This window comes from Peromyscus leucopus, chromosome 10, assembly GCF_004664715.2.
Source record: "Peromyscus leucopus breed LL Stock chromosome 10, UCI_PerLeu_2.1, whole genome shotgun sequence".
NCBI lineage: Eukaryota > Metazoa > Chordata > Mammalia > Rodentia > Cricetidae > Peromyscus > Peromyscus leucopus.
The window spans coordinates 72,810,246-72,832,923 of NC_051071.1; the positions used below are offsets into that span (position 1 = coordinate 72,810,246).

The 22,678-nt window shown below is 37.9% G+C and overlaps 1 protein-coding gene across 1 annotated transcript in view; it reads right to left on the bottom strand.

Annotated features, from left to right (window-relative positions):
* Positions 1-1,216: 1,216 nt before the first annotated feature.
* LOC114689402 (transmembrane protease serine 11A) overlaps positions 1,217-22,678 on the bottom strand; it is a 54,787-nt gene continuing 33,325 nt past the window's right edge. Inside the window, exons 6-9 of the mRNA XM_037209125.1 lie at positions 14,926-15,097; positions 12,513-12,772; positions 5,698-5,840; positions 1,217-2,928 (exon numbers count right to left, since the gene is read on the bottom strand). Of these exons, the coding sequence (XP_037065020.1) occupies positions 2,767-2,928; positions 5,698-5,840; positions 12,513-12,772; positions 14,926-15,097 (737 nt within the window). The 3' untranslated portion in view covers positions 1,217-2,766. The remainder of the gene's footprint in view (positions 2,929-5,697; positions 5,841-12,512; positions 12,773-14,925; positions 15,098-22,678) is intronic.

Consider the following 22,678-nt stretch of genomic DNA (forward strand, 5'->3'; position numbering starts at 1 on the left):
TCCCATAACACTTAGTAAGGGTAAATATTGCTTCATGAAACTTCGATCTAAGCTATTACTTATATATTTTATTGTGTATGTATTATGGGATTATGACATAAAAACAAACTGTTTCTTACTGTGTATTTTGGAAACTAGAGAAACCCCACCTTCATCCCACACACAGTGAGCTCAGTGAACTTCTCTCTGCTTGAAGTGCAAGTTGGTGCTGTATGACATACTATAGTTTAGGCAAGAGCACTAGAAAAAAAAGTTTTTAATGATATTTTTATTCTTTGAAAGTTTTGTATGTTTCGATAATGCATACTGATTATACCCATCCACCACTATCTCCCTCTAACTCCTCCTATTCAGTTCCCTTCCCAACCTTATGTCCTCTGGGGAGGGGTTGGGTAAGGTCTTCCGCCTTCTGCAGGGCTTGAGGGGTGAGGGGAGGAAGGCATATTTCTATCACTCTTGCCTCCAAATGGCAGGCCAGAGGGCCGTGACCAGCTCTCCCATTCTCACTCCCTCAGGGCCAGCTCGCCCATGCCCCTGCGAACAGGGTCAGCTCTTTTGTGCTGCGCAGGTGAGGTGCAGGACCCTCTCTCCTGAGTGCTTCAGCCCTTGAGGGGCAGGACCAGCTCTCCCTAGTGTTGCACCTAGCGAGGGGGTGGGGCCGACTCTACACAGCCCTATCTTCTGGGCCTTTGGTGGTTCAGGAGCCTCAGCCATCAGCACAGACAAGGACTGCATCAGGGCCATGAACCTAGACATGGGCCTCGGCAGCAGCCCAGGCACAAGTATCACCATGGCCCTGGGTGACAATGAAGCCACCCACTTCAGGCCACTCCTCACCACTTACAGCTCTCCAGATATGCCGCTATCCACAGGAAATGAACCCCCCTCTCCCTTCTTCTCTTCCCTCTCCTCCCTCTCCGCCCTCCCCTCCTTGTCCTGCTAAGTCCAGTCTTGGTGCTGGGCAGGACCATATGTCCTCCTCAGAGCCTGGGTTGGTGCCCGCTGGCCTGCATGTGAGTCTCCTTGTCCTGCCCAATCCATCATCAAGAGCATAATTCTTTTGTTAGGTTTTGTTGTTGTTTGAGACAAAGCTTCCTGAGTAGCTAAGAATGAACTTAGATTTCTTATTTTAACGAATGTAATTTAACAACAGTTGAAAAGACTCACACTACCGCAGGAACACAGACTCCATGATATTGTCTATGGAATGCTCTGATCACCAACTTTATTAGATTTAAAATGATAAAACAGTATTTTTTCCCATACAGCCCCAAATGAAATGCTGCAGAAGACAGTTTAGAGCACATCATTTACAACTAACTCTACAACCACTTTCTGAATCTTAGCATTAGAAGCAAAATCATAACTCACCACTATAATACAGAAATTTTATGTGGACATGGGTATTTTTATATATATGAAGTAGCGACTTTACTTTGAATTGAGATCATTGACAGCCAGCTGCCTGAGAGAATTATTTAAAATGATTGCAGTAAGTTTCCTAGTTCAAAACAATAACACTTAGTGAAAAATATAATGGGTCTCATTGGATACAACAGCCCAAACTTTTTAAGGAAAGGGAACATGTGAATTTGACAGTTAAAGATGCAAATAGCAAATATTTTTGTCAAGCTGTTTATATATCTTGGCTTGCAAACCCAGATATCTCACAAACCAAGAAATATTCCAACAAAGCCTTATTTAATTTTATTATGGGCGCTGAGGCCTCACTCTCTGGATGCCTGCATGGGTTTTTGTTTGTTTGCTTGCTTGTTTGTTTTAGGGAGGATATATATATATAATATTCCAAGCATGAGCCTTAGGAGGAACTTGGTGGTAGAAATAAAGACAACAAAAATTTCTGTTCCCTGAAGAAACAAAATGGTTTTTTGTTTTTCTCCATGTTAAAATCTCAGTTGTGTTCCGGCATTTGACCTAAGACAATACTGGGCAAAATCTCCCTCTGGTGACCAAAATATGTAAATGCACATTAGAAATGTCAAATTCTTGTACACATATTCTGGGACAGAAAGCTCACAAAGTTATCATCCCCTCTCAATTTTTCATGACAAAAGTTACACATTGATTAAACAATTACTTTATATAAGACATTAATCACTAATTCTCTTACATATATCTATGCCATGGGGTGGTGATGTGACCGTTGTTCACATGGGTGTGTGTGTGTTTAAATCATAGAAAAATCAGAAAAGTTTCCCTGCAGAGGTTAGATCGCCTTTGCTTTAGTTTGCCACCAAACTTTGATGACTCCATATAATCTTTCATACAATTCTCTTATATGCACTTAGAAGTAGCAAACTTATTTCCTGTAATGGAAAACTTATGAAAATATAGAAGGAAAGTAAAGAGGACTAAAAGATGTTTGTGAGCTCTGGATATCACAGGTAATTGTTCAAGCACCTTGAGACTTCTGAGAATTCAAAATGGTTTTCACCATTTTGAGGGAGCACCCAGGAAAAAACACACTCTAAAAGTCTTCCAGGCTATCTTCAAAACTAAACAATGCATCTTGTGTACAATCCAATTTACTTGGTTTAAAGCTATGAATACCTTTGCTGCATTTTCTCAATGATAAAATAACCCATTACTTCACAAGTAAGTGATTCTGAAATAAGTCACACATTCCATGTTGCTAGGTCCAGTTATTTAATCTTTCTTCATTGTACCAATGCCACCCAATGAATGTCTGAACCATTATATACATATGACCTGCATGCTGCTGTTTTGTTTAGTATCTGTAGCAACTTAGAGACCCGTTCTTGAAGCAATCCAGTGTCGGTAATAAGTCACTTGTGTGTAGACTCCAGGTTTGTTCTTTTGACCACAATTATCTCCCCAACTCACAATTCCAAGGAGATACCATGTGTCTTTATTGTCTTTTACAACTAATGGTCCCCCAGAGTCACCCTGAAAACAAACAACAGAAAAACAATTAGCTAAGCAGTTCATTATTTACAAAAGTTTGATGAACCACTTACTTTATTATTAGTGTATGTATAGATTACCGTTACTGAATGAATAAATAAAACAGAGTTGGGAATCAAGGTAAAGCTACACATTTTTCTACTAAATTTTGATTTTGAGTAAAAAACATAGCATTAAAAAGAAAAAAAACTGAAGTACACATCTCATCTAGTCTGTTTCCTCGGGGTAGCACTTCATGGCTTAAATGTTTCTTATTGTTTCTAACTCCTTATCAAGTACTCAAATTGCCTTTTTTTAAAAAAAAATTAAGACTGCTCATATTATTTTTCTGTCACGGTAGTGGATATTTAACTATTTATCTCCTCTGCAACTTTTCCTCACCAGAGCTTAATGAGCTCTACATCGTGTTAATTAACAGTGATGCTTGTTTTGTAAATATTACTTTTGAATGAGTCAAGTTCTCCAGAAAGGTGATGCCTGAACCCACCCACTGATTTCTTTTTGTTTTCATTGAAAACAAATTTTTTTTTCATACAATAAATACATTCTGATCATGGTTTGTTTTCCTGTTTCATCTCCTCCCAGATCCTCCCCACACCCCTACCCTTCTAACTCCAAGCTTTCTTTCTCTCTGTCTTCAGGAAACAAATAGGCAAATAAAAGAGATAAACAAAAATAAAACAAAATGAACAAACATAAAAACAAAGGAAAAAACCACTAGAAACACACACACACACACACACACACATGCACACGCACGTGCACGCGGTGACCCACACACCTACATGAACAAAACCCATAGAAACGTAAAATATACATGACGTATAAGCAAAAACCATAATATGCAAGCAAAAAACCAGTATGGTTAAAAAAAAAGTCTAAGCAAAGCAATATGAGACAAAAAACATACCAAAACTCTCCAAAATCACAATTTAGTTCGTTTTGTGTTGGCCATCTATTGCTGGGCATGAGGCCTATTCTTAAGTGTGGTGTGTGCCCTTTGAGACTCTTCTGGAGAAAACTAATTTTTCCTCTGTAAGTGGTTGTGAAATGGAGATGGCTTCTTCCACCCAGTGTGTTCTGCAGTGATTGAAATCAACTTGAGAGAGCTCTTCCTCAGTGCCCGATAGCGGTTAGCAACCCCAATCTGTTTTATCAAACTCTTGACTGAGTGACAACCAGAAACAAAATTACAAATCTGCATGAAGTTGTGAAGACTTTTTTTTTCTTTTGAGCTTCTCACCAGCAATTTTTTTTATTTGTACTTGAATCTTACCCACCTAGATGTTTGGTGGAGGAATTCTCATTCTCACTCTTGCTCTCTTAGACTCTAGCAATGCTGCTGCTCTCTCTTGTTTTCTCTTTGTTTCTCTCTCCCCCCTCCTTCCATCCCTCTCTCCTCTCTCCATCTCTTTCTGTCTCTCTCTCTTCCCCCTTCCTAGCTCCTTCTCCCCTTCTCCCTTTCTCTCTCCTCTATCTTCATTAGGGGAATTTATTGAATTCTAGATGAACATGTGATGATGTAAGAAATCCAGATTGATGTTGGTACTTTTAATTCAGTTTTATTAGTTTCTCTGAAGCCCTGATTGTGTACCCAAGTCACCATCACTTGAACCACTACCCTAGTGACTTTTTCTATGAGTAGGTTTTTTTATATATATATATATTTCTTTCCTTCCCATCCCAATGAATCCTCTGGACCACAAATCTGTCCACTGATATCAGTATTATCATCCCCTATGTGCTCCATACCTTCTGATCACTTCTACACATTTCTTGCTTGGATCCTTAAGTTCTGGCTGTCTCCTTCCACACTCTTGGCAACTGAGATTGGTTGTGTGTTAGATCCTGCTCTGACTCAACCAACCTATGTGTTATAAAATTCTGTGCTCTTTCCACAGATGTTACTCATTGTGTAATTTGTTGGCCTGTGGGCAGGGCTTTAAGGTGTCCCATGCCACTAATAGTCTCATGGTTTTAATGTGTAGATTCACATCCTTGAAAATTTTGAGAGTCTCATGTCAAAAAAAAAAAAAAGATTGTGTATGGAAAGAAACATATTCAGACCTTCATCAGAAAATGTACATTCCATATGGGTTCTGGAAGACTGAGGGAGACACCATGAAGAACTGCAGGATGTTGACAGTATAACCTAATCAAACTTTGCACCACTAAATAGTCCTACCACCTGTCATTCTGTTTGTGCCTTGGTAGGTGCTACCAACTATGAATTACAGTAGTTGGTAATAAATACAAATATATACACCATCACAGTTAACTATTCCCTCTTCTAATTCTGTAAATGGGTAAGTGCTACTTATTCTTTAGTTTTCTTTGAAGCATCATCTCCCTGATGCTTGGACCAACAATGTTTCCTTGAAGGGAAAGAAAGCTGTTTCTTTTCCATTACATTCTTAGAGCATCACAGTTCACTGTACACAGTTGCTGCCCTTAAATACACGAAGCTGTTGTGTAAGAAGACGTGAGTTTCCTGTTGTCCTATGAGTTCCTGGTTATTAAGACACTGAAATTTTGTGTTTGATAGCATCAAAGAAATCCTTCGCTTGTTTCAAGTTGTTTAATTAAAAACATTTAAAAGTATGTGCTATGATGTTTACACCTTTGGAGAGGTCGGTATGTCTGTGTCCTGCGCTAGAAAAAAGAACACAGAGCATTCCTGGGCTGAGTGAAACGCTTTTGAGTTAGTGACTTCGTTTTTTTTTTTTTTTTTTCTTTCTCTCTCCAACCTACCCTGCAGGCATCGTACTTTCCTTCCAGATATCCGGCACAGAACATCCCACGCTTTATGTCGTTGCCATACACCTGCGGTTGTTTGCAGACATCATTGCTTATGAGCTCTACACGTGCTTCTCGGAGCTCATTTTGGGATTCCCCTTAAGAAAAAACAAAGCGGTCTCAGAATTTTCAACAAGTGTTCTTAGGTGGACTGAAGCGAATAAGTTCTTTTCTAATCTTCTCCATTCTAAAGTTGTTCATACAGACTACGGTTAGCCTGAACAGTCCTAGAGAAAAACAGTCTAACTAAAATCTGGCACATGCCTTTAACCCCCATGTTTGAGAGGCAGAGGCACATGTGTCTCTGCAAGTTTGAGCCTGGTTTGGTCAACATAGACATACAGTGCTACACAGGGAGACCCTGTCTCAAAACAAAAACAAAACACAAAACCTGATGCATTTAATGACGGTTGTTGTATTACCAATTTGAATAAATACTTGTATAAGCAGGTGACCATTTGGCTTCCTTTTCAGAAAATCCTTAAAGTTTTACTTTCAATATAGTACATTTATTTTTATTAATTTTTATTTTTATTTTATGTCTATAGACATTTTGCATTCATGTATGTTTGTGCACCACACACTCTTTGCAATGTCTGTGGAGTTCAAAAGAGTTGGATCCCCTGGAACTGGAATTATATATGATTGTGAACCATCATATGGGTGTTGGGAACTGACCCTGGGTCCTTTGGAAAAGTTGTCAGTGCTGTTAACTTCTTGAGCCCTCCAAACTTTTTTTAAAAAAAGAATGCATATTATTTTTTTAAAAAAATAAACTTTGTGTTTATGTATTCTAGATTGTTCCCACAAACGTTACGTGTTTAGTTTGGTCTTGTTTCTTGGTATGATAAATATGGTATTGTTTCTTGGTTTGATAAAGCACCACTTAAACTACATATCTTTATCCAGTCCTGTGCATTTGCAAAGAGCTTTCATGTATATAATTGCATTACATGACAATTTAATGTCTTATAAACAAATTTGTTTTAAATAAAGTTAAGCATCCAGATCCTAAGCTAGGCCTGTATGACAGGCAGAAACAGAAAAGCCAAGAGTATCACAAACATTCCGGAACTGTTTTTCTCAATCATGGAGTAGATGGAAATCATGCACTCTGGTCGGCAGAACTCTAGCACAGTGCCCAACATTCTTTTGTTATTCTTCTTTCCCTAAGTGTGGGTTGGACTCTGTGAATGTGATGGGAATCATTTCCATGATTAGGTTTAAGTTATACGGTAAAGTGCTGGGAAATTTTTTATATAAAATAATATATTTAATCTGATTGACTTTGGCATAGTCAAAGGGGAGATTATCCAAGGCAGACCTAGCCAAATCAGGTAAGATTTAGAATTTCCTCGTGCTTGGACACATTTTCTTGAGGATGCTGAGGAAGCATGCTGTATAGCTGCAAGAAACAGAATTCTACCAGCAACCAGACAACTGGGAAGAGAATCCTGAGCCACAGGTGAGGCCACACCCAGACTGCAGTTCTGAAAGACTCAGAGAAGAAAACCCAATGACCATCAGAACTTCTGACCCCAAAATTAAATTAATAATATATGTATGTGTCTATGTATACATATGTATTCTTACTGTATTATGAATTTTAAAAAATGGTATCTAGTTCTGGCGAGGGCTGGTGAATATGAAAACTGATCATTTCTAGGTGGTAGACAAGTTCATTGTTTTTATAGAAAACTACTTGGGAAACTGTAATAAAATTATGAAAAGCATAGCTCCAAAATTTATACCCCCAAATCCCTAACTATATCCCAACTACTTTAGGAACACCTACTGGCTTTTTAAAGACTATTGATTTATATCAAAGAACTTCATTCATATTTGCCCATTTTATTTACTTTTTTGTCTTTATTATTCCTTCCTTCTGCTTGTTTAAGATTTATTTTTCTTATCTTAGTTTTAGTTTATAGAGAGCTTCTTTTCTGACATAAGCACAGATACACTCTGTTCAGTATTCAGGTTTAATTCAGTTCCAGATACTTTTAAGAGATTTGCCCCAGAAGTTTCATTTATCTAGGTGCGTGTTCCTGAATTTCTAGGCACATAGACATTTTCCTGTTATCTCTTTGCTGTTGTTTTCCAGTTTGAGTTCATATGGCCATAGAACATACAGTGTATGGTCTCAATTATTCCATATTCACTAATGCTTACTTTCCATAAATGAATATGGACTTCCTTGGAGAATAAGCCACAGGCTCTTGTGGTTAATGTGTGGTCTACTGCGTTAAAGACAGTGTTTTATAAATGTCTAAACTTATTGTTATTCACAATGTATTCTGTCAGGTATATATCTGTTCCAACCTCAAACTGTTGCCAGAACCAGATTTTTCTTGCATCAAGGGGAATTCATGATGTGCCTTCCAGAAATATATCGCAGAGAGAGTCCATCAGATACAGTGCAACCATAGTGTGATATTGTGTTCCAACTACCCTGCTGGAACTAAGAAACGATAGGTTCTTAGTCAGTTATATGACCATGGAGAAAGCAATGTCTTCAGCATGTCTAAGATGGAACTGAGCAGAGTGAACATCTGAGGTAAGTCTAGGATCTACAAAGCCTGTTCCAAGTGATGCTTGCGTGCTTTCCCAGTTCCTTGGTGGAACATGAGATTAGAGGCTTATTCCTGGACATTTTTTTGTGTGTCTAGAGTACAGGCTGCTTCGAATGAATGTTGCCTTTTTTTTTTTTTTTTTTTTTGGTTTTTTGAGACAGGGTTTCTCTGTGCAGCTTTGTGCCTTTCCTGGAACTCACTCTGTAGCCCAGGCTGGCCTTGAACTCACAGAGATCTGCCTGGCTCTGCCTCTCGAGTGCTGGGATTATAGGCGTGCACCACCACCACCACCAGGCAGATGTTGCCATTTTCAAAAGCCCATTTTGCATTTCCTCAAGTCGACAGTCAAACCTTCCAGAGATTGTTATATATGCCTGAGAAAGACTGAAAACATTCAGCAAAGTCATTAAAAGTTAATAATAAAGTTGAATCAGCTTAGAGAGGGTAAGCATGTTTTGACAATTCATTTCTATACTGGTTTTATTCTTAACCACCATTAAATTAGCTTCTTTAATACTAAAGTAAAATTAACTGCACAGGCATAAAAATATTGGTCAATCCAGTATTCTAGGACCTCCTGTCAACTACTTCTGCCATTAGGTGGAGCTAGAGTTTCCACTGGTGATGGTAACCTGGGGAAAACAGGACATACAGGCACAAAGATGTCGAGGTCCAGGATTCAGCAACATCATTTAAACTCTGTACGTTATCTATATCTAAGAGAGATTTTGTTGTGGAATAATCTTTTTGTACACTGTGAAGATGTGTCTTTGTCAAAGCACCTTCTGATTGGCTTAATAAAGAGTTGAATGGTCAATAGCTAGGCAGGAAAAGAGGTTAGGCAGGACTTCTGAGGACAGAGAGGTCTCAGGAGAAAAAGAAAGGTGGAGTCGCCATCTAGATGAGGAGAAAAGGAGGATGGACAAAGTGAAGATGAGGTAACAAGCATGTGGAATAATGTAGATTAAAAAATATGAGTTAATTTAAGTTATAAGAGCTAGCTAGAAACAAGTCTAAGCTATTGGCCAAGCTTTTATAGTTAATAATAAGTCTCCATATCATTACTGGGGAGACAGCAGTCCCAATGAAGAACACTTACTACAAATGATGCCCAGTGTGGGGCATGTATTCCTACATAAGACCTGAGAAAGCTTTAAAAAAAAAAAAAAAAAAAGATTCCAAACACATAAAAACAGAACCAAACATGGCTTCCTCGTCCTGCAGTCTCTCAGGTGGGCCATGGAACCGAGACACACCGCCTGTGGGCTTGAGCTTCCAGTGTGCCATGAGCTAAGCTGTGTGATGGTTTAAGGTTTTGCTCATACAGACAAAAAAAGTTACAGATATGCAGTAATGCAGGTTCAGATGAAAAAAAAAACCCTTTAAACAGGTAACAGTGTGTTTAACAATGTGTGTAGGTTTAAGTGAGGGGGAAAAAAGGACAAACACAGTCATAAAAACAAGCTTAAAAATAATAAAGTCTTTAAAGAGAGAAGTAAAGTAATTTAAAAAAAATAATAAGCCACGTAAGGATGGGAAATATTATAACACAGGGACTTTGGAATTTATATGCTACTTTGTTAATTTAAAATTTTTTGAATGCTGAAAAAGAGAGAACAATAGCTGCTGGGAGACATTGGATTGTGAAAGGGACTGCTGAATGAAACCAGCCTAGATACTTTAGAGATGTCTTGACTTCAGAGTGGAAGTTCAGAATGGAAAATGTGTTGCCGTGGAGGAGAGGTTGTGCTTTTGTTTCCATAGGAAATGAAAAGCTGTTGATTCCTTCCAGGTTAATAGGGGTCAGATTTGACCAGGGGAAAACTCCTGAGTATCTTGGCTACAGACAGAAAGAAATAAACCTAGAAAAACTCTAAGACAGGTGACATATGTTTTACTTGCCCAAACATAAAACAAACAAACAAAAAATCATCTTTGGCTGGCTTATGTACAATTCACAATCCACAGTTGTGTTAACGCAGATATGTTCATAACCTTTGAATGTTTATGTGTTTTCAGAGCAAAGGGACCATATACCAGTGAAAATGGGTGGCCCAGGTGACCCAGCCTCTCAGAGTGCCTCTGTTGCAGTTTCCTCAGAGATCTGTACCCAGAACAGCTTCAAATCTGCTGAATGAGATGGTCCAGCCTCACAGACTCTTCTAGCCAGGACTTGACCATTATCCTAATTTTCTCAAGGTTCTCCAAAGATTCCAGAGCCCCCAGGCATCAGGAAGCAGTCTAGAGAAAACAACGCCCACATTCCCAAGAGATGTGGTGGGTGATTTTTGGTCATTCGGTGGGTTTGTTATTGTTTATGGGGGTTAGTTACAAATTGTTATTGGTCCTGGCCAGAAAAAAAAAAAAACTGAACAAAGGAGATTAGATTCAGGGATCTCTATCTGAAGAGAAAAGGGGGATATAGTATAGAAATAATGGGATAAAAGATTGAATTGTGGAGTCTACTTTTGAAAAGCACTACTCTCAAATAATTTACATTGATATGGATTTTTGTATATTGATACAAATTTCAGGATATTTTTGTTATATTGTATTGTATGTTTCTATTTCTTATATAAGGTGTACCTAAGTAGCTCATTTTAAAATGTAATGTAAAGTTTTAGTCCTTAGAAGCTATTTAGGATAATAAAGAAATACAGGTTAATAGTTAGTCACCTATAGCAATTAAACTTATTGTTGTTAGGTATGTTTTCAAGGTCATATGAAGATATATTTTAAATAGATAGGTGATCTTCAAACACTTCAAAGACCTACAGAATATGACATTTAAAATGTTTAAATAACAAGGCTTTTCATGACAGTGAGACACATCAGCCCCTGGCAACACCAATTTACTTCAAAAAAGGATGACAGGCATTGAAGAACCTCCATATAGAGTTTGCTTTCAATGTGGCAGAAGCTAGCCATTTGGGCAAGAAACTGATCTTACTTCAGTGCTAACAATATGCTGTCCAAATTGGACAAGCAGGACACAAAAGAAGGCAACTGCCAAACTTTTCCAAGAGAAGGTATGACAAACAGTCCTTCAAAATTCCTGCTTCATAGAAAAGTCTGTCAGACATTCTAGGCCTACAGGACAAAGATGAATGCCCCAACATTGACAATGAACCTTGGAGTGACTGTCCAGGCAGACAGATGCCTCTATCATTTCTATAGTTTTGGAAGTTGTTTTCTCTGCATTTCCTCTTTACTCAAGTAATATTTCATCCATTTGGGTCACTGATGGGAATGGAAGACCAGATAGTTACAGTTTTACAGTTTTCCTTGTTACCAAATTCAGAAAAGAAGTTTCCATAAGAGATGTAAAGTTTATAAGGTTGAGAAACAAAAAAGCTTTAACTTGTTTATCTAAAAAGATGTTTTAAAGTCTAAAAAGATACTTTTAGGATGGTAATACATGGTATGATAGAAACTGGTCTAAGTATAAAACTTTGAACTCACTAAGATAAGATAGATAATGGATTAGTTTCTCTAAATTTGCCAAATGAAAATGGACTAACCATTGTAAATGTGTTTCTTACTTGATAATTGTTCTTAGTGTATATAGTTTTACTGTGTTAGAGTTAAAGCCTTTCTTTTTTATTCAGACAAAAGGGGGGAAATGTGAAATAATCTTTTTGTATACTGTGAAGATGTGTCTTTGCCAAAACTCCTTCTAAATGGTTTAATGGAAAGCTTAATGACCAATAACTAGGCAGAAAAAGAGGTTAGATGGGACTTCTGGGGACAGCCAGGTCTTGGGAGAAAAAGAAAGGTGGAGTTACCACCCATATGTAGATGAAGGAAGATACTCAAAATGGAGATGAAGTAGTGAGCGCACGGAAGAATGTAGATTAAAAAATATAGGTTAAGTTACAAGAGCCAGTTAGAAACAAGCCTAAGCTATTGGCCAAGCTTTATAATTAGTAAGTCTCCATGTCATTTTAGGGGAGCCCATGGTCCCAATGGAAAACACTGACTACAAGATTTCTCACACAGGACACCTGAATTTCAAGGGCCAAATTTGTTTTGTTTTTGTTTTGTGTTGGATTTCTGTACTTTATAGAACAAGAGCCCTAAATAACCAAAATGAGCTTTGGGGAAAGGGCTGGCAACATAATACAAGTGATCAAATTACTCTGCGAAAGGGCTAAGCTGTCTGTTGGCTGTTCGGAGGTACTCACCAATACTACTCACCAGTATAGTAAAGTGCTCCAAATCCTGTGATGAAGAAAGTTGAATTTGGGGGAAATGATGCAGAGGCTTCTGGCAAACAAATTCGGCGTACTTCATCTGAATAGGTGACTTTTGGAGAAAACTGCACAAGAGCAATGTCATGGTCTCTTGCTGGGGGCCGATACCTCTCGTGCATAATAATTCTTCGGACATCTCTTTTCATTAAGGGAGGGTTTATTGTTGTTCCAAAGCTAAGAGTCCATTGACGCGGGTTTGCATTACTGGAAAAGATTAGCAGCATACATGAGCTATACAGTGTCCATTAATTACATTATTTACATTAGTTAACTACATGCATTTAGGTTAATTCAAGAGAAAATATCACTCTTGATAATACTTGGTTGAAATTATAGTTTCATTTAAAAGCCTATTGCCCATGATTTAAGTATGAAATATGTACAAATAGTATATTGGAGGTGTATTTAATATTTAATTATTGAGTTTCAGAAGTGTAAGGCATATACAATATTATTCACTTATTCCTTCAGCAAATACTTATTAATCATGTGTATGTCTAATGTTATTGAAGTGCTAGGAATAAAGAAGCACACAAGACATACATTTTCAGTTCACACAAGTTTTATGTTTGAGGACAGAGAAGTATAAAAATAAATTAAAATGTTGATAAATAACAAGAATTCTAAAGAGTATTAATAAAATAAAATAGGATAGTGCATAATGTACTAGTGGCGTGGGGTTATGGAAGGCTTTTTTGTTATTGTTATTTTAGTATAATACGTTTAGGTTGATGGAGAGTTGTCAGCTACGAGACAATAAGGAAGAGAGATTTCCAGGGAAGCATCTGAGGGCCTTGGGCCAGGTGGGATTCAGTTTAAGACACCTGAGGAAGAATAGGGGAAGATGATGCTGAAGAGTTAGGTGGGTACTAGTGTCTTACTGGGAGAGAGAAGGTGCTTATGCTTTATTTAAGGGATACTGGGATGCTTTTGAAGTTTTAAAACTGGGAGTTATGTAGCCTTATTTACATATGTATGTCTTTTGATGCTAGAACATCCCTTTCAGACACACCAGTCTTCCACATAATGAATCCTGTGTTAACTCAATATTAAATTGAAATAATATGAAACATGCTATTTGGGAATTTTGTTTGTTTGGTCGGTTTGGTTTTTGTTTGTTTGTTTGTTCTTTTTATAAATCTGTACTTTTGAGTACTTCTGTATTCACCTCTCAGTGAAAGGGCTTCCCCATCAGGGTTTATATGAAGAGAGGGGTTGTGAGAATTATAGAAAGAAATCTCAAGCATCTAATCAAGTGCCTGTAGCACCACAGAGCTTAATAATTATGCTAGTTGTTGACACAAAAGCTCTGTCAGCCCTTCATTGCCTCGGCGTGATCCCTCCTGCAGAAGGAGGCATGATCCACTTTAGAATCCCTTTGTTCATCTTGGCATCCCCTTCATCTTTCGGCAGCTTTGCCTGCTGACAAGTTCTTTCTTGACTCCCTATGTCTTTCCCAAAGACATGACAGGACTTCAGATCAGTTAATACAACCCTATTATCTGCATTAGAGATTTCTCAGAATAAGATTTCATCATGTAGGCCAACGTTTCTCAAATATGAATGTGCGCACAAATGATTAGGGGCTTTCACTCAGACTCAGCACCTGAGTCTGAAGCTCTGGGATAGCATTGAACCATTTTCATTTCTGAACAATTCCCTAGTGATGTGGGTGCTGCTGCTTGGTGGCCTGCCCGTCGAGTGGCAAGGCAAACAGTTTACTGCCTGCTCCATGCCATCTGAGACTCTCTAAGAATATTCCATTTTGTCAAGGTCAGTTTAACTGTGTCACCTAGTTCAGAGTTTACTCTCCCAGATAAGATCTGACCAGCTTAGGTCTCACATGTTATATATCCTGATTTTTAAAGATGTTATGTGAATCATAGTCAAACTTTGGTGATTGATTCGATGACAGCACTATAAATTTGACCTGAGAAGTTCTCAACAACCTTTACCCATTTCCTGCCTCCTTGAAGATTTCAGCTTCAGTTTATCAGCACCACCATGAGACTGACCAAGGGCTTGATGGAAACAGGCGCTAATGTTAAATGGAGAATATTATTTAACAAACAGCTGGATTTATTAGTACATGTGTTGTGTTACAGTGACTTCTGCTTTGTTGTAACTTCTTTAGTTAAAACTTTAAAGACTTAATTAATGAATACTGGAATATTGTTTAGCACTCCTTTATTCCAACCAAACTTTAAGTATGCAAGTAGAACATTATTGTAGAAAAGGATCAGAAATATTTTTCTTTTTTTTTTTACTTCATATTTGAGACCTCAACAAGTATTCAGCGTATGGAAATACTCATGGTTGTCAGCAAAATGGGGACTGACTTACGTTCCATAACTTACGTTCTAAAACAGTGTGCTGCAGTGACAACCCACATGTTACCAATCAAGGTGCCCCCACACTGATGGATGTTGCTGCGCTGAAGAGAAACTTGCCAAGGCCAGGCACCCCTAGCTGCAGGGTTTCCAGATACTATTCTGTTTGCAATTAATGGGATAGCTCGTTTGCCACAATCTGAAAAAGAAGAAACCATTTATAAGAAACGTCTGCCTGGTTTTTGACACAGAGGATCCTACAGAATACTGCAATGCAGACATCAGATTTGTTACTTTTTAAACCTGACCACTATTCATTTTTTTTTGTTTTTTTCCTTTTGTACTGACACATTGCTTAGTCCAGCCATTGTATATGTGACTATACATTGTTTACTAAACTATAAAAGGTTGACAGCATCAGCCCCATGGACTCACAATTGGTAGTTATCTAGTTATTCTAGGAGGCCCCACCAAGGTTATTGTTTTCGCAGTTGTAGGTAATCTAACAGTGTTGTGTTGTTACCATGGAGTTCTCATCAGAAAGACAACTCCCTTTAGCCAGATAAACAGTGGCCTGTTTGGTGGAGACACGTTTGATGTCTACCTTTCTAGAGTGACTACATACTATGGTGTGCAAGGATTAATGCACCACAACTAGTCATTCATTCTTTAGGATGGAGGTTTCCATGTTTCCATATAAACATCACATCCACCATTGACAAGAATAAACACGCACTCCATCACATTAGAGGCTGCTTTGGTACTTGGGGTTGCTATGAAGACAAAGAAAATGTAGTAGGTTGAGTCTTGTTCCAACAAATAATTATGAGAAAAGAAAATTCATTTACTTATTTCTGAAACAAACACAGATGTTTCAGAAATCTCTACCATGCTACCATTACTCTCATTTAAATAGCCATTTTCCTCATCTGAAGGTCTAGAGCAGCTCCCACATCATTTCCTTGTTCCAGTCTTGTCCCTCTACAATCTGTTTTCTTCACTGGATATCAAATGGTCTTCCAGAAATGTGTGAGCCCATGGTCGCCCTCCAAATAGAGTAAACATCTTTCCAGTGATTCTGGCCACTGATGACTATTAATCACATCTCTTTCCCACACACTCAGGTCCCAAGTCTATATTATAGCCAAGAAGACATTTTTTATTTGTAGGAAATGATGCCTTCACATTCCTGCTCTTCTTGTGATTCATGGCCTCTCTTCTCTATCATTTCAGGGATTATTTTTTGATGCAACAAGACCAGATGAGCTAACTCTTATAGACTCTTAAAGAATTGTATATTTTCTTAAATCATTTGTCCCACTATATTAATAATTTTCAATTAATTTCTTTTACTTTGGAATTATGTTTTGAAGAAGATCATGTCTTAGTCACAGTGGTATGACCAGCTCTTGGCACACTCTTTGACACTGTATTAAAGGTAAATAAATAATGGTAACTAATAAAACTGTAAAATAATGAAAAGAGATAAATGAATAAAAAAGTAAAAATAGTGCAGGTTATTGCAACACACAGAAGCAAAATCATGGATCGCTGCTCAAATCCTCCACCACATCGATAAAATCTTTCAAAATTCATGCCACATTGAGTTGAAATGAATTGATAAAGTCACTGCCAGGTATGAAAATAATGCTAGTATATTTTCAGTAGTCAGTCTCAGAAAATGGATTCATTTCTTCCCCTTGTATATCCTTATATCATTTTAATTTCAGCAGGAAGAAGGTCTCAATTTTTTTTTAAATTAGAAAAGCCCACTCATTTAAAAACTAGAAATATGCTTTTTAAAAAAAAACTTTCTTAGTCTTAGAATTAGAAAAATACATATCGGTCTAATGCCCAATTGTTATTCTTTCAGATAAAAATGTGAATGTAGATGAGAAATTATGAGCTAATATTTGAAGATATGATTGCTGATGTGGAAATTGAACTTGTTTATATAATCTAACTAGACTTACATATTTAGAAAGTTATTTTCTCTGATGATGAACACATTGTTCAAAGCCAAACAGAAAAAGAGTGATGACTTGATGTTCTCCAGATACATTGCAATAATCAGAGGCTACCAGAGGCCACTGACCATGGATGGATTCTAGATAGTTGATCACACAGGACACTGGCTCTCTCATATACATTTGATATAAAATGTATTTAATTAGTTGGATAATTTCTTACTCATTGTGTCAGACAAAAATAGTGGATGAATAAATTCCACAAATAGTTTCCACTAATGCAGAATTGTGGTTTTCAAAGAGTCCCAGGTAAATCCTCTCAGATTTCACTTTAGGACAAGAAGAGGGAATAAGTAGATAGGTGCCCTAGGCATAACACTCTGTCTCAACCAAAACATGTCTACTTTTGTTTCTTTTGTTTACTTAAGATTTCAGATAAGCCTATTTTTCTCAAAGAGTTTAGGATGAAAAGACTTTGAAAATCTCCAAAATAAATTGTGTTTAAAGTACTTCTCAGACATGTTACTAACTAATTAAATGCTGTGTCTTAAAATATATATATATAAGCTGGACGCAGTAGTGCATGCTTGTAATCCCAACACTCTGGAGGCAAAGACAGGAAAATCCCTAGATGGACCCTTTCTCAAAAGACAAGTAAAAATGAAAAATAAGACTATAGTGCACCATTATATAACATAAGCTGAATTTTGTGAAAGTTCAACTTTAAGGTTAAATTCTGCCAATATCCAACAGTTAGAAATTTGAAAAAGGAAACAAATTCTTATGCCTATATGAAATAGCAAGTTGTATATAATAAGTACGTACAATTTTTTGCTTAGACACTGTAGTTCAGTGAGATTGGAAATATGGTGATAGAAAGTTGCATTAAACTGTGATTTTTTTTTTTTAGTTAAAGTGGCTCACTAAACAAGATAGTAATAAATTACAGGGCCATGTTTCTCAGAATTAGTCTCTGCATCCTGTTTCCCTTTGAGGAAAATAAGAATGTAATGGAGGGTAGGCTGGGGGTAAGGGGAGGGGGTGGGAGGGGGGAGAATAGGGGAACCCATGGCTGATATGTAGAACTGAATGGTATTGTAAAATTATATATATATATATATATATATATATATATATATATATATATATATAAAGAAAATACCAATGCCAAAAAGTCATAACACAAAATGTCCAAAAAAACTGGAACACCATGAAAAGACCAAACCTAAGAATAATAGGGATAGAGGAGAATACCAACTCAAAGGCACAGAAAATATATTCAACAAGATCATAGAAGAAAACTTTCCCAACTTAAAGAAGGAAATGCCTATGAAGATACAAGAAGCCTAGAGAGCACCAAACAGACTAGGTCCCCCCAAAAGGTCCCCTTGCCACATAATAATTAAACAACTAAACATACAGAATAAAGAAAGAATATTAAGAGCAGCAGAGGGAAAAGGCCAAGTGACTTATAAAGGCAAACCCATCAGAATAACACCCGATTTCTCAATGGAGACTTGGAAAGCCCAAAGGACCTGGACAGATGTAATGCAGATGCTAAGAGACCATGGGTACCAGCATAGACTAATATACCCAGAAAAACTTTCAGTCATCATAGATGGAGTGAACAAGACATTCCAAGACAAAACCAGATTTAAACAATACTTATTCACAAATCCAGCCCTACAGAAAGCACTAGAAGAGAAAGAATGTTCTCCATGGGCTTATAGATGTGAAAGCTTAGTCACCAGGGAGTGGAACTGTTTGAGAAGGATTAGGAGGCATGGCCTTGTTGGAGGAAGTATGTTACTGGGAATGGGCAGCATTGAGGTTTCAAAAGCCCATGTCAGGCCCAGTCTCTCTCTGTTGCCTATGGATCAAGATGTAAAGTTCTCAACTCCAGTGTCATGCCTATACCTCCTGCCATGATGGTCATGGACTAACCCTCTAAAATTATAAGCAAGCCCCCAAATAAATACTTCCTTTTATAAAAAAAAAAAAAAAGAATGTGTTATTCTGCCAACTTCTTATAAGCTCTATGCAAGTAGCTGGTGACAATGACCCCTGCGAAGCAGGAGCTTAAGAAAGAATGAGTTGAGAATCATCCTTGAAGCCATCCGCCAGACGCAGTGAAGACGCAGTTGCTTAAGTGCTTAGGCTACGAGAGTAACTCAGTTTTCTATCTCATGTAGTTTATCAGTTTCTTGTTCAGCTGAAACCCAAACAAAACATAAAGAAGAAGGAATTTGATTCGTCCGTAGTGATACTTTGAAATGGTGTCACGGATGGAAGGCCTAAGTGGACCATCATGTTCCTCTTTCTTTCAGCTGATCCTCTCTAGCTCTGCTACCATACAGGACTTATCTGACTGCTGTCACTAAAGGGTTAAAAGACTTCACTGTGGAACACTTGCTCCCCTGTCCTCTGGAAGAATGTTGCTTGTCTTTTTCTCCCTTGGAATTCTGGGAAAAAGTGGCTATGTGCTGTCTACCCTTTTCTCCAGTGAAAAGAAGATCTTTGTGTACTGATGATAACTGGAGAAGCAGTTATTATCTGGAAAAGACACAAAACCGACAGTAATTCCAAAAATCCTCCTCAGTAAAATTTCTTTAAGTTTACAGAACATGGACTACCCTGTGATGCAGTGTATAGGCAGTCTGCCCACCAGAAGAGCAGATTATCCTGAGTGTGTAACCCCTCTGCTGCCCACCTTCTCTACAACTCCCTAGATAAGTTGGGTGCTTGCACCTACAAAAAAAAATTAAAAAATAATAAGATGATGTTGTTTTAAGAAGGCCCGTGGTAGTTTGAATAAGAATGGCACTCCAAATAGTGCTGCTATGAACATAGCTGAGCATGTATCTTTATGGTATGAATCAGCATTCCTTGGGTATATGCCCAAGAGTGGGATGGCTGGGTCTTGAGGTAGTTTGATTCCTAATTTTCTGAGAAACCGCCATACTGATTTCCACAGTGGTTGTACAAGTTTACATTCCCACCAACAGTGGAGGAGTGTTCCCTTTGCTCCACATCCTCTCCAACATTGGTTGTTATTGGTGTTTTTGATCGCAGCCATTCTAACAGGTGTAAGGTGGTATCTCAGAGTCATTTTGATTTGCATTTCTCTGATGATTAAGGATGTTGAGCATTTCTTTAAATGTCTTTCAGCCATTTGTAGTTCTTGTTTTGTGAATTCTCTGTTTATCTCTTTAGCCCATTTTTTAATTGGACTGTTCAGTACTTTGATGTCTAGTTTCATGAGTTCTTTATATATTGTGGAGATCAATCCTCTGTCAGATGTGGGGTTGGTGAAGATCTTTTCCCATTCTGTTGGCTGTCTTTGTGTCTTATTGACTGTGTCTTTTGCCCTGCAAAAGCTTCTCAGTTTCGAGAGGTCCCATTTATTAATTGTTGTGCTCAGGGTCTGTGCTGTTGGTGTTTTATTTAGGAAATGGTCTCTGGTGCCAATGCGTTCAAGAGTGCTTCCTATTTTCTTTTCTATTAAGTTTAGTGTAACTGGATTTATGGTCTTTGATCCACTTGGACTTGAGTTTTGTGCATGGTGACAGATATGGATCTATTTGTAATCTTTTACATATTGACATCCAGTTATGCCAGCACCATATGTTGAAGATACTTTCTTTTCTCCATTGTATAGTTTTGGCTCCTTTGTCAAAAACCAGGTGTTCATATGTGCATGGATTAATGTCAGGGTCTTCAATTCGATTCCATTGGTCTGTATGTCGGTTTTTATACCAGTACCAAGCTGTTTTTATTACTATAGATCTAGGAACCTGGAAAAAACCTAGATGCTCATCAACGGAAGAATGGATGAAAAAAATGTGGTACATATACACAATGGAGTACTACTCAGCAGAGAAAAACAATGAAAGCATGAAATTTGCAGGCAAATGGATGGAACTAGAAAAAATCATCCCGAGTGAGGTAACCCAAACCCAGAAAGACAGTTATGGTATGTACTCACTCATAGGTGGATTCTAGATATAAAATAAAGAACAATCAGACCACAACCCATAGAACCATAGAGGCTATATATATAGCATGGAGGTCCCTAGGACGACTGTGGCTTATAATAAATTTCAGTTTTACTCAATTATTGAAAAAAATAGCCAAATGAATGGAAACACATGAACTATGAACCAAAGGTTGAGGGGCCCCCAGCTGGATCAGGCCCTCTGAATAGGTGAGACAGTTGATTGGCTTGATCAGTTTGGGAGGCAACTAGGCAGTGGGACCAAGTCCTGTGCTCATTGCATGAGTTGGCTGTTTGAAACCTGGAGCTTATGCAGGGACACTTGGCTCAGTCTGGGAGGAAGGGACTGGACCTGCCTGGACTGAATCTACCAGGTTGATTGCAGTCCTCGGGGGAGGACTTGTCCTGGAGGAGGTGGGAATGGGGGGTAGGCTGGAGGTAAGGGGAGGGGGTGGGAGAGGGGAGAATAGGGGAACCCATGGCTGATATGTAGGACTGAATGGTATTGTAAAATAAAATATATATATATATATATATATATATATATATATATATATAAATTAATGAATGCTTCCTATACAAAACACACAGATAAAATCTGCTTCATTCCATGAAATACTTAAAAATATCCCAATAAAGCAATGTTTATGCTAAAAGGAACACATTAAAAAAAAGAATGGCACTCCATAGGCTTGTGTGTTTGAGTGCTAGGTCCCCCGTTAATGGAACTGTCTGGGAAGGATGGGGAGGTGTGGCCTTTGTAGAAGAGGTGTGTCATTGGGGGCAGGTTTTGAGCTTCCAAAAGGCATGTACCATTCCCAGTTATCTCTCTCCCTGCCTCATGGTTGTGAGCTCTCAGCTACTGCTTCAGTGTCGTGCCTGCCTGTCTGCTGCTGTGTTTTGTCATGGACAAAGTAATGTAACAAGTGACTATGACAGAGCCTCTGTTTTCTTGGTTTGGTTAAATTTCTGAATAATTTTTTTTCCTTACTCTAACAACTTATCACTGTGTTTGAGTAGCAAGCAAGGTACCTAGGCTCACAGTCACACAGTAGAATTCTTCTATTAGACCTTCATCAATGCAGTATCAGGAGAATGCAAATTATCCATCTCTAGAATGACTCCAGGGTGAGCACTAAAGTACCATAATTGGAAATAGTATTTTTCTCCTCTGGTTTTGCTTTTGATTTTGAGAGAATACTGTTCCATGACCCTGACTTGCCTGAAACTCACTATGTAGACTGGTCTGGTTTTAAAGTTATAGCAATTCTCCTGCCTGGGCCTCTTGAATGTTGGGATCACAAGTATGCACTTCCATACCTGCCACTGTAATTGGAATTCTAAGAATATGTATTTTTAAGGAGACTGTTACAGTCAGAAGTTGTCTGTCAATTTCTACTTGAAAAATTCCAATTCCAAAATATTTTTACTTAATTCAAAGTCACCATCCCCAACACATTTTGGAGGTCAGAAAAATCTAGTAGTACTTGTGTTTTGCAGACTACAACCACTATGATGGGAAGTGGGGCACGCTTCCCCTGACAAAGGCAGTGAACTGTTTTATAACAGTGGTAGCCTTAGGAATAGGAAGAAGTTGATTTCAGCTTTGATTCCACAACATTGTATCTACTGAAGGACCCAAATGGCACAGTTCTTTATCAAAATAAAACACAGACTCTTGCTAAAATATGGAAGAATCTTGAGCTAAAAGGTTATTTCTAGATTTAACTGAGACTGTCATTTTCTCATTTTTTGATAGCTCTCAAATGAAATGTTTTCTGGGAAAATATTTTTTTTTGAGAATTTTGTACAATGTGCT